The sequence below is a fragment of the Stegastes partitus genome, unplaced genomic scaffold (genome assembly GCF_000690725.1).
Source record: "Stegastes partitus isolate 25-593 unplaced genomic scaffold, Stegastes_partitus-1.0.2 Scaffold1, whole genome shotgun sequence".
Classification (NCBI taxonomy): Eukaryota; Metazoa; Chordata; class Actinopteri; family Pomacentridae; genus Stegastes; species Stegastes partitus.
The window spans coordinates 1,574,840-1,588,230 of record NW_007577732.1 but is presented as its reverse complement, the minus strand read 5'-3'; the positions used below and the strand labels follow the sequence as shown (position 1 = coordinate 1,588,230).

General features: G+C 41.0%; 1 protein-coding gene across 1 annotated transcript; it reads right to left on the bottom strand.

Annotated features, from left to right (window-relative positions):
* Positions 1-4,725: 4,725 nt before the first annotated feature.
* On the bottom strand, positions 4,726-7,003 carry tomm20a (translocase of outer mitochondrial membrane 20). The gene is made up of 5 exons (XM_008302809.1): positions 6,830-7,003; positions 6,468-6,514; positions 6,294-6,375; positions 5,609-5,751; positions 4,726-5,291 (listed from the first exon to the last, which is right to left on the bottom strand). Exons 1-5 carry the CDS (start codon positions 6,951-6,953, stop codon positions 5,247-5,249), a joined length of 441 nt encoding a protein of 146 aa, XP_008301031.1. The 5' UTR covers positions 6,954-7,003; the 3' UTR covers positions 4,726-5,246.
* Positions 7,004-13,391: the final 6,388 nt, after the last annotated feature.

Below are 13,391 nucleotides of genomic sequence, written 5' to 3'. Positions count from 1 at the left end.
GGAGCTGAGGTGGGTCATGCAAACATCTCTAGGCAGTGGACTGTCTAATGATGGCAAACACCTGTCACTGAAGGAGACCACGCCCATAGTTATTGATGTAGAACTTTAAGCCGTGATACAAATTAAATGGGTGTGATATATAACAATTTACCCCCCTGCACAGCTGTCTTGAACAGGGATGTACATGGAAACACCAAAACAGTGTTTTGTACCAGGCTGTAAACACGTACATTTCTGCTGTAAAGTTTGGCATTTTGACACGGGGCTCGATGAGGATTGACTTGCTTTTGGAGCCTTAAGTGGCCGCTTGAGGAAGTGCATTGTTTTTTGCATTTTGCATTGCCTTCATTTTTCAACCCTGGAGGTTCTCACAATGGGAATAAACATGAATGGTACGAAATTGGCCTCATTTTCAGGAAGTGCTGTTACCTTTAGACAGAGCCGGGCTGAACCATTATCCCACTGTTGCTGAAGTTACAGAAATGAGAGTGGGACCAATTCTCTTATCTAATTTCGATCAAAAAATGATTGAGCATATTTCCCAAGATGTAAAACTATTAATAGTAAAAAAAAAAAAAAAAACTTTTTCCCTAGATGACTATGTGGAAAGTAGTTCTACAAGAATGTAACCAGTCCCCCCGTTCTGCAAGTGGAAAACTGGTTTCCAGATTCCCAGCTTTTCTCCTGAGAATCCCTTCCAGCTCCAGGCTTGTTGTGAAAAAAAAAGCATGTCACCTCACTCCCACATTATTATTAACACTGCATTATTAATGGCAGTCTGCAGCAGCAAACTATTTGTCTTTGTAAAGCTGAGAGAGCAGAGCGGAAGTAGAGGATTGCCACATTCTTGCGGAGGCCCCACATTCCCCAGAGCACCACAACAGCGTTGTTGTAGCTCGTACAGTTCCTCCTCTGCTCCCCGCCTCCTCCCTGCANCCCCTCTCTTCCAGCCCCCAGCTTCCTGTGCAGCAGCATGGCCACTCAACCCTTCCCTTCGCCTGCTCTGAGCTCGGTCAAGCTCCATCTCCCTCTACCCCACCGCTCCAAATACATTATTTACACTCTCCTCCCCTCCCCTCAGCTCAGCTCCAAAGAATCAGGGCAGAGGGAAATAACACCACTGTATAGCCCCCCCACACACACACAAGCTGAACCCCCCCACCCCTTCCTCCACCACCACCACCACCCCACCTGCTCGCTCTTTTCTCACTCTGCGGGACGAAAATACAGTGCAGGGCTGGGCTGCGACAATGGGAAACTCTGTGAGGCCCTGGCCCTCCCATTAATCCCCTCTGACGTGCCTCCCGAGGGCAAGGATTTGCTACAAGTCAATGCAGCAGACCTACAGTATGCAAAACAAGCCTGTCTGACTCTCTCATGATGTTCAAAGCCTCTGCACTGCACTGCTTGTGAGACAGGAAGGCAGATCAGAGAGAGGGGAGGAAAAAAAAAAAAATAACTGTGCACACAGTCTGCTCGGTTAACCCTTTCTTCACCCTCCTGCTCGGCGTCACTTCCCCTCTTCTAGTTTCACTCCTCGCCTAGATTGCACAGATAACGCTGATGACAGATGACAGGATGATGCTGAGCGAAATATATTCTTTCTTCCATTATGCTCTACTGCTATTATCTTCTTTTTCCTACCTCCCTCCCCCCCCTTCATGGCAAATTCAGCTCTAAGACGGGCTCATTATCAGAGCCAAATATGAAAACCACTCAGTGTAAACAGGAATTCACGGGTCATGTGATGCACTTACTTCTCTCAGGCAGAGCAGTGCTATTGAATTGCAGCCTTATCGGGGATCTAGTGATGAGGAGATAGGTGGAGGCTGGAGGCACGGATGACATTAGAGTAAGCCAGGCTGGGTGGTTGGGTGCTTGGTGGGGGAGCGCCTGTCCACACCCTTCAGCTCACACTCACAGGGAATGTAAACAACAGAGCTAAATAGGCAGAACTACACATGGAGGAGAAAAGCTGCACGGGAGGAAGGGCAGCAGCAAAAGTTAAAATACCACAGAGAAGGCAGCAGAGAAGTGGAAAAACAGATGACAGTCAGGCATTACCCCACAGAGGAAGAGAAATCCGCCAGGATTTGTAGCCTGCTTTAGATTCACGTGATTGGCTCCACTGTTGCCTCCTCCTCCCCCCCCCTCTTTTTTCCACCCATCCTCAGACCCTTTGAGATGGAAAAATGGGTCATCTGTGTGGAAGTTAATACTCTGAGCACGTACAGTGCTGCTTTATTTTTAGGACGTGCCTTGGAAATTTTTCTCCTTCTTTCCCTCACTGGTGAATGACACAGAAAAGGCGATGGGGTAATTAATATACCGTGTTGCTGCTGTGCACACAAGTGGCAGTGCAGAAGAGAACTGTGGTCTTTATAATAGCCTGGACATGGCTCATGTTTCTCCCCAGTCTGACCCTCTCCATGACAACGTACAGTAAGGCTGCGGACACCACGGCTGTGACATCAGCATCGTCAGGCGGCAGGAAAACATGTTCCAAAACACGGACGCTGGAGGACTCCGGGCCTCTGTGGACGCCTCCACCTGACAGCCACTGATCAGCGAGTTAGAGCCAGCAAATACCTGCTCAGAGGTGACACTCAGAGGATCTCAGACCAGTGCAGCACAGAGTCTGCTGCTTTGCAGAGCTACGTGAAGCTGCCATGGCAACCACATACAACCGAGTTATTTCTGGCTGCCTTAAACTCCCAAACACAGCTGCTCCTACATAACCAGACATCTCCACCGGTCAGATGGCACTCAGTATACAGAAGCAGTAATCAAGCTTTGACATTCAAACTCACACAGTGCAATAACACAGCAAAGGTCATTAGTGATGTGGTTAATTTGTTGACAGGATTTTCAGTAATGAGTTGCAGAGCTCAAATTATTAGAGTGATTAGAATATTCCCAACACAACACTTGACATACGATCAGAATCCATGCAAACAAATTACAATGCCAGTCAGCCTGCTGAGGTCCTAGCTGCTTAGAGCCTCTCTGTGCTTCTATCCTGGGATTTTAATGTTGTTTTTGAAAGCAGGTTATTTCCTGTCGCTGTAATGAAGTGACAGGGTGCATCTGTCATCGTGTGCACATTGGAAAAAAGGATTATAAACTGTTAAAAATCACTCCTCCTGAGCACACGGTCTCTGTGCTGCAGGCACAGCCATTGTTATTGCTGTCAACTGGAACTGTTATGCTCTCAGCTCTCTCCATTCAGTTGTCCTTCAGTGGAACGGTGTAAAGCTCTGCTGAAACAGCCTGGAGCAACAGTGCCCCCTACTGCAAAACATGAGGGAGTTCCTTCAGTTCCCCGTTTCTTCCCCCTGCCTGCTTCATCAGATATGAAGAGCTGACTCATAGCCCATTCATACAGATTGAAATAAAGCAGGAATGCAATTAAAAGAGTTTTGTTTCGTTAACAGAATTACAACAAACTCCTCATTGATTACGTTAGTATTCTGCTCAGGACTGAGGACACAGAGGACGCCTTGTCGAACACAAAAACAAAAGATTTGCTGTGTCATCCTGAAGGCAAACAGCATCTGCCCTCATGTCAAGGCCCGTTTCACTGGGTTTACTTTATGCTGGCAGGCTTTCAAAGCAGCTAGTGCTGGTCTGGCATCCTTCACTGACCCCTCAGCTCTCTCCAGCCTGCAGGGGACTAAGCGGCAGCTGAGTGTTTATTTACAGGAGATGCAGGCCAGCGGTACATTATGTGGAAGGGTCTGAACCTGAAGGAGACCACAACTCCAGCTTGACCTCCAACACAGTCTGTCATTTTTTTCCTCCGCCTCCCCAAAGGACAGATTAACAACAAGTCACTTCTTCTGCACATTCTCACTCAAGGCCAGTGGACTCTCTGCAGGCCCCTGACAGGCTTCTCCTTTTCCACCAAATGGCAAAACAGCAGGAGTCTCGAATAAAAGACTGCAGAGTGAACGCATGAGTTCATGGAAAATGGAACACTGTCTACCATTTAGTCCTCACTCGACATTTCTGCTCCGCTGTTCATTTTTCATTCCTAATGTAGAAAAACTATTTTCCGCTGCTCTCGTTTCCTGGCAACCTAAAGGCCCAGGCTGCTCCAGCCAGAGCCTTTAGAAAAACAGCTGCAGACAGGGATAAAAATAATTACAGCTCTATTTGTCTTCCAAGAGACACAGTTCTAAGCAGACCTACTCCCTTCCCCTACGAGCTGCTCCACTTTTGCTCCCCTGCACCCACAATAAAGCCATTCACAATAAAGACATTGTGGCTCAGCGGACTCGCATGAGCTCGTGTTTCACCACGCTGGTTGGGAACAAGAAATGCTGTACTCTCATGACGGCAATTCAACTCTGTTTTGGCAGCGTCTGGATTTTATTAAACAGTGTCAAGGTTTCATGACACAAAAAATAAAGATTCAAGGAGAGTTTCTCTTGCACTTAACATACTGAGATGCATGCTACCCATGAGATTGGCTTAATGCGGTTCTCCATGTTTTAACATTTTTCTGGTATCAATCTCTAGGAATATTTGTTTGGAGTTTCTTTGCATGTAACACCTTCCATTCAGCAAAATAACTGCAGCTTTCCAAACAGAAACTGCCCACACTCCATACTTCAGAGTTGTAAATGCTTTGAGTTTCCCTGTGCATTGCTACTGCCATCTACTGGCAAATGGAAACTCAGGCACTCCACATGTGTTTTCACCTTTTATTGTAGGATTTTACACAGAAAAATATGTCCAGATGTGAAAGATTGGAATATAAAAATAACATTTAACTGACACTGCAAGAACATCTTCAGAGAAGTTAATAAATCACAAATAAGTCTTCCGTTTAGTTTCAGATTTTCTTTCACACGTTTCACATGTATATTAACTGTGCACCAACAAGTAACAAATCATCACTTATTTTTAATTTAATACATTACATATTGGCAACCTCCTCCCCCAAACATAATTATCTTTAAGGGAAATAAATACAACAAACAGATGGCTAGAAAACATGAAATCTGGTAGGAGCAAGGTGAGAAAGAAGGAATGAATTCAACGTTTCCCAGAAGCGCAATCTTGAGGAAGTTCTTTAACCTCGGAGTGCCACGATGGTGGGAGATTATTCACCCGATATCCAATGATCAAGGTCTGTCATAATCAGACTCACAACTCACAAGCAACTGCAGTCAGACATATCCCCCCCAAAATCTGAAATCCCTTTATGGAATAGATTTCATCTCACGCTCATTCACACGCATTCATTCTACATCATCTTCTGACAAAGACTGAGAGCTGACGATTCGCTGAAAAAATAAGAAAAAAATACATCTTTCAGAGTTTATGCCTACAAATCTACATAACACAACAGCTACACTTGTAAACGTGCGTGCAAAACTTGGGAAACACATGACATTAACTACCAGTTGGTCTGTAACGTTAGTATTTCTGTCTTAGAGGTGAAATAGCCAAGAGCTACTAACACATGGCTCTCAGCTTTGGATGATTCTAAGATTGATCTTGCACCCTTCCTTGTCCCAGAGACCACAAATTGTAACTGGGGGGTTTACTAAGGGTGCTCAGGCCCATTGCAGTGTTAATAGGAAATGCAGGAAACCCTCACCTGGCTGATGCTGGGTAGTTTGGTGAGCAGCATTTGGAAGACTGGAGGGGGCAGCGTTTGCTGGAGCACCTGAAGCAGCTGCTGAGGTTGACCACATACCGCGATTGCATTGGTCAGGTGGTCCACACCTTTCTCAAATTCACCTGGGGGTAAGTTTAGAAAAGGATTACAACAAGAAATAGACAAAAAAAAGGGCTCAAATGGAAGGAAACATTAAGCACTACACAGGTAAATGAGCTACACCTATATTTACTATTTGTCAGAATTAAAGAACACTGCTTTCAAAGCTGTTTCTCATGGGCCTAATGTGTGTCATAAACATAAAATCAAGTTAAGTCACCATTATTTATACAGCACAATCAAGGGAAAAGTCAATGTAGAAAAGCAATGCCTGATCAAAAAATAAGAGTGCTGTTTATTAATTAACCTAATAAGTATAAATACTAAGTCTAAGACACTAAAGCATTATTTAGTGTGTACATTTAAATACTAAAAATGAAAGCCCTGTAAAAAAATAGACACAATACAACTTTATCTGACTATCATAAATATTAGGGCTATTATTGATTATTGAGATTAACCTATTTGACAACTAAAGTGACGACCCTGCAAAAACACAAATGAAAACCAAACAAAGCCAAGGATTCCCCGGATCCCCTTACAGAAAACACACAAAATATACAACCTTGTGCAAGCAGCTCCTCTCCCAGCTGGATTTCTTCCAAAAAGAATTTCTGAACAGCTTCTGCGTCCTTCAGGTCAGGCAGCTTAAAGTCAACACACAGTGTCGGAAATGCACATTTAGGGCCCAAGTACAAACAAAAGCGAGCTTACATCGATGTTTTTCCGTGTGTCTTACCTTCGACAGACCAGACGTCACACCTGAAACCTTTTGCTGTCTTCTCCCTGTAAGAAAAAAAAGAGGTTTTAGACTTCTGATGGTTTGCCAGAACAGGACACACATGTTCACAAGTTAGTTTAGCAGCATTTCTCTTTTAAGAGTTAACTATTCCGCACTGTAGCAGAGGAAAACTAAGTCAGAGTGAATGTTAACACTCCCTGCGCTTAAAGTACATGGAAAAGCAGAAGTTGTTTAGTTTGGTACAGTTTATATGAAGAGTTTTCGTGTCCTTGCGGTCCGTTAGCCACATGGAGGCTAGCGTGGATGCTAAGCCCACTGTTAAGCGAACTTCCCCTGCTCCGTCCGCATCAACCACTTACGTTCACGCAGCTTTTCCTTGAAGCGAGGGTCACTCCGTCGCTTTCTGTCAAAATAAATGCAGTATGCCACGAAAAGGGTCCCACACACCCCTGCTACTATCGCGCTCGTCCTACCGCTCATCATATCTCAAACGATGTAGCATCGGCTAGCAGCTAACACGCTGCTGGAGACGCGCGGACAGGAAGTACGTCATAGGAAGCGGTGCTTTGTGAAGAAAATAGAGCTCCTCAAACACAGGTGCGCAATGCCACGTTATTGTATATTAAATACGTACACAAATAAACAAATGTTCCGATAAAATAAATATATATGACTGAAATAAATTCAGAAATAAATAAATGTGGTATTAGGTAAAAGAGGAAAAAAATGCAGTTTTAAAATGTTACCATATTTATTTATTACATTTAATAGTATATTTATTGTCTCGTTTTTGTTTAATTTTGCGATTTATTTCAGAGTCATATTTATTTATTTCACACTAATATTTACATATTTGTGTCTTTAATTATTTATTATTGAACAAAGTAGCACTTTATAACATGAAATGTAATCGTAATTTAATTTCAGGAGCTTATTTCAGAACCGTATTTATTTGGAATGTATTTAGATGGCATTCTGTACAATGGATTTCTGTTATTTGATAAAATGAGATTAGCCTTTATTGATCCCACCTTGGGGAAATTTACAGTGGGAAATTTTCGCGGTGAAGCCTCGCAAAAGTCACAGTTTGGATCAGGAGAAGAGTTGTGATTTATTTAGCTAGAAATAGACAGCAGTACCTGTAGAAAGTTAACAGCTCGTTCGCCGCAGAAGTCGTTGTTAGCATCGTGAAGCTTTAGTTAGCTTAGCCCAGTGCAGCAGTCTAGACTTTAACCTGATAGCTGCTCCATTTTTAGTTATTTCAGAGGAAACTGAATCCAAAATGTCAGACACTGTGCGTTAAAGTAAGTAGGTCATACAGCTATTATCATATGTAAAGATGTGACTTGTGACAGAAATGTGGAAAGTTCATTTTACATCAAAGTAAAGAAAGTAAAAATGTGCACTATTCACTGAGCTGGAGCAACTCTTGTCAGTTGTAGCTACACTGTAAAAGAAAAATACTGTAGCTATCAAAAACTGTGAAAATAGGCATATATCAGTGAAATGATGATATTTTTTAGTTAGTATAAATAGTGTAATTGTATCAGCTCAAGTAGAAAGCTAAAAACAGTGTAATTGTATGGTTACATATTATAAAATAATACATTGCTATTTAAGCAAATTCAGATTTTGGATGTGGACATTATTTATAATTTTGGCCTGTAATTTACGTGTAAATTAATATTCATTTTCTCTCATTTTACTGGTTATCATGTGTTAATTAACAAAACTAAAACACTTGATAACATTTTGACTTCAGCCAACAGATCAGACTGTTGCCAACAGTAAAAATGACATCTGAACATTTCTGCTCAACTTTATTGTATTTTTGAGGGATTTAACGCACGAACTACAGATGAACTAACCCAGAGTTATTTTTTATTATTCTAAATTTTGAAAAAAAATAAAAAAATAAAAAAGATAATTTGCCTCCATGGCTCTTCATAAAACATTTGAGACCACCGTCCTAAAGTTTTTCATGGGGAACATTTTAGTCTAAATGTAATGTTTTGTTTTTATTGGTTGACGTTTGCTATGTTTAAAAATACATTTTCCCGGGCCGCCGCTTTAGCTCACCTGGTTGAGCTGGCGACCCATTTCAGGGGCTGTAGTCTCTCCAATGCAGCGGCCATGGGTTTGAATCCCGCTCATGGCTCTTTGCTGCAACCCCTTCCCCCAATCTCCTCCCCCACTTTCCTGACTCTCTTTCGACTGTCCTATATAATAAAGGCAAAAGGGCCCAACAAAGTAACTTTAAATAAATAAATGTTCCCATCAAAGTATAAATAAAGTAAAAATTCAACATTCTCTGAAGGCTTAAGGTGAGTTTCTGTGGCATTTATCTTTTGTCTTGTTCTTTGTCTTTCACACAGGGATGACTTTAGGCCTGATTTTGAATCACTTTTACAGTCTTAGAGAAAGACTTCATTGCCCTTCCAGCTGACGTTCTGATGTAAATGCTTCAGGTCATCACCGTTCCCCTCACTGTTACAAGCGTGATCATCAGTAAGCTGAAGGAGCGTTTCTCACTCTGATAACAATCACACCAGGTTGTGCTTTATTTCAGGTATATTTGTATGCATGTGCATTTAAGTCATGTGAATGCCTTAATACCAAATTGAAAACTATACAGAAAAAAATCTCTTTGTCTCAACCATCATGGATAGCTCTATTATATGTCTATGTGATTCAACATAAAAATGTTTCTTAGCCAGTCACAGTTTAATTATTTAGATTTTTTCATACGTTTTAACCAGGTAACAAGTATCTGCATAAATATTTAAACATCTGCCACCAATGCATATGCACTAGTTGATGTTTATGCTGCAGGGATGTCTGCTGTACACTGACTATACTCATATATGGTTCTACTAATGTGCTAATCTTCACACCACATTACCTCATGTTTTATATCCTTTATAGGTGTTGCTGGTCTTGAAGCAAACTCCATTACAAAAATAGCTGCACATGGATCAGTCTACTTTGTCGTGACCACTCTTCTGTCAGTGGCTACAAGTAAGAGAAATATAACGGTACATTGAAATACCATTCAGCTTCTGTCACTTTTTTGTGCACAATACTGTCAATGAGTTCCACATTACTTGTGTAATAATTATCGTAAAAGTTGATGCTGAGTTTTTTTTGGTCACAGTTGTACAAGCTAATGACAAGAAAACTTGCTTGTTAAGTCTAATGCTCAGGTTTTCGTTGTTTACATTGAGGCTCCTGGTAAGAGTGTTTCACGTCTGCAGGTTGAGCCACATATGTTGGACCTAATGTGACAAAATATTTATTTTCATGCTGTTATTCTCAGTAGGGTTTCATATTATCGAGAGCTTGATTTGCTTGAAACTTTTAACTTTTTAAAGTGTTGCTTAAAAATCTCATGATGTCAGATATAATAATACATCAGTCAGAGGGACCAAACCAATACTTCTATTTTGATACTTTAACTACATTTTTCTGCTGTGTACCTCTAGCTAAGCAGGTATTTTCATACAGGACTTCAACTTGTAAAGGGGTAACATTGCATTGCTGTATTGGTACTTTTACTGAAGTAAAGAATCACGTGGCTCCTAATACAGCTTGTGTATTATTCTTTCATTCAAGGTATTCTAGTTGAACTTTTACAAAAAATGATTATACAGTCAAGCCCATGAACTTTGGAACAAACTCATCTGGTCAAAATCTGCACCAGCTTGTTGATCGTTAGTTTTTTCTTAGTGCCTTACAGTTTTATTCCACGTTAAGACTTAGCGTTGGGATGAAATAAATAAAACATTTGCAGTAGTAATCGCTTTTCCGGTCATTGTGACATTTTATGCATCAGCTTTTGAGCCAGATTGTGTTTTAGCTGCTAGGTTTGCTTCCTTTTTCCAAACTTGGGTGTGTTTTGTCGCAGGAATGACGCTGGTGCTGGTGCTCAAGCCGGGGATGGATGAAAACAGTGGGATAAGTAAGGACGACAATGTGATCGCCTCCGACACCGCCCAAGCCTTGTTGAATCTAATCCAGTGAGAAGGCAGATTTACTTTACGCACAAGTTGTTTAGCCTCATCAGTTTCATGACAGCAAATTTTGACTTTATTCTTCACAGAAACATGCAGAAGGCCACTGAGCCAACCATGATGGGAAGCTGCGTGGCAGAACCCAACACACTCGTACTGATCATCTGCTCCTTCGCAGTTGGCGTGGCGCTGCATAAATTGGGGAACAAGGGGAAATTCCTCCTCGATGTGATTGTCGACGTCAACGACGTCACGAGGGAGGTGGTGACCTGGATCCAATGGGAAAGTGGAGCACCATAACCTGAATATAAACGTGTAGAAGTCAAATTTAATGTATAGTAAATGCACAGCAGCATCTTCTTCTCTTCTATCCTAAGTTGCTCGAGTCAGGGTTTCAGATAATTATCAGGTTTCAGGATGTGTTTGTTTTTCTGAGTGACACTGCTCTCTTGTTTGACTCGGTGTTTCCTTTTAGTTGCTTGCCAGTGGGGGTCCTGTTCATGATCACAAGAAATCTTGTGGAGGTTTACGACTGGGAGACAGTCTCCAAACTGGGAGGTTTTGTGGCTGCGGTCATCATTGGGTATGACCTTTCTCACTCGTTTAGCCCACTAAAAAATAGTTCCTTGACAAATCCACGATTTCTGCACCTCATAGCAACTAGTGATGTGCTATAGTTGCTATGATAAAACAATAAAACCCAATGTAACTTATCAACGAGACTAAAAATAACCAGCTGGGCCATTAAGTTTCTTTGTCCTGTCAGCAACTCGGTCATTCATCAGTATTAGCTTGCATTAATATTCAGTGTATATTATATTGTATGTTTTCGGCTCGTAATCTGTGGAGGGATTATTCTACCACACCTCTATTTTCTAGTAACAAACATAACCCCTGGCCTGTCATTAAGGGGGCTTCTCCTACGCTGCTGATTGCACTGTGCATCTCATCAAGGTAAGATAACTTTTACAGGCTCGGTCGTCCTTCGCCTGGTGTCAGCTCTGTGTATTTGTCACCAGATAAAACACAGCTAAGTGTAGCTTAACAAACCAATGCGCAGCTACAGTCCTTCTGTCTCCAAGCATTATGAGGGTTCTACAGAAGAAGCGAGAAATGAATGTGTTCTATAGAGAATGCAAATGATTAATCAAGATGTAGCAGCATTAATTAGGTGTTCCAGCCAGTACAGAGAGGCTTCACATGACTTTATGTAAATATCCAAAATTAACTCAAAAGTTAATGCTACAGAGCCAGTTCATGAAGAATCGACCAGTTCGTCCCTCCTGACCCCCTCAGAATCAGCCGATTCTTTTATATACAATAACTTTAATTAGGAATTTAACTTCATACTACAAATATTTTGAATTACAGGCCCCATAATGTTTTTTTTTTTGCACTTTTTGTTTTGTATTACTCTTTTGAACCTTCAGAGATTCATTATTATAAGAGACAGACACGTGAATTTTTCAGGGCTGAATAACACATTTGAGCTCTGTTTAAAACTGCAAACAATTTTGCATCCACTCCATGTGTCACAATCTAAAGATAAAATCTCATTGTTGTTCAGCACTTTTTTTTTCTGCAGCGAATTTTGAACACTAATATCATGGGATTTATTGTAGTTTTATTAGTAAAACTGCTGTTTTCTGGGAAAAGTAACACATTTAAAAGTGACAGGCCCTGGTGTACTTCAAGGGTTTGTAACTCAGATAATGTTCATAGTTTGAAACTAAACTTTTGCATGGCTTAAAATGACATACTGAAGTTATTATAGAAATAAATCAGCTGATTCTGAGAGAGATCAGGTGGGAATTTTCTCAGATTTGGCTGATTTTCTGCCTGTATAGCAAGCATCCATCCTGCTGGCTGTAGAGTGGCTGCTGTGAGTTTCATTTCTGGTTAAAAACCCGAAAATAGACACAAAAACTTATCACCAATCATGAACTAATGCTGCCGTAGGGGTGGAACATTAAACCTGTGCATTGGGAAGATTTTGCACATTTAAAAGACATGGTATCATGTTGATTTTTTTCCATGTAAACTAGTACAAGAATCTATGCAATATCAGGACTTTTAATATGAATATTTTCTACTTGTGCCATGTTTTCTACTTTCAGAATAAGCCTGTGCAGTATCGCTCTTTTTGTAAATACATATATATATTCATATTTGTCTTTTTTATACTTTTACTTTTATACTTCTGCACCACTGGAGTTGTCTTTTAATGTCCTTGTACCTTGTGTATGATGACTATTCTATTCTATTTACCTCTCCGTCATTGCTGTAATGCTGCAAATGTTCCCAGTGTGGGATTTTGACCACATGAGAAAATTTAAACAAAACACTGCGCTAAATAGCTTGAATGTGTTGTGTTTAGCGTGTGTTTTTTCTTCCAGGGATCGTTGCAACACTGTCGTCAACGTCCTGTGAGACAGCTTCGGCATGGCACTCGTTTTCCATCTGTCCACCAACGAACTGAGAGGAACGATGAGCAACATGACAACGGCACAAGGTGAAATTCAAGTGTTTCCCAGACTTCACAGATTGCACACGTGAAAATAAAAAAAACAGAAAGGTGTCCAGTTATCAGACACAGATGTTCTGACAGCAGCTGGTCTGGAATTTGCGTCTCACACGGTTGTTTTATTGACAGGACGCCTGACGGTGACGTGGAGGACGAACACATGGAGGTCATTCGATCTGTGGAAGATGATGAGTTCGTTATGTCGTTACATGTCTTTGAATATTTGACTCATCTTTAATGCGTTTTATATTGTAGATGAGGTTTGCTTTTGTAAAAAGTTAGTCAAAAGTAAAGTTTTCTTTTGACTATCATAGATGTACAATGTAGAGATTCATGTAATAGATGGAGTATTTAGTTGCAGTTACTTAATTATTTGAATTGAATTGA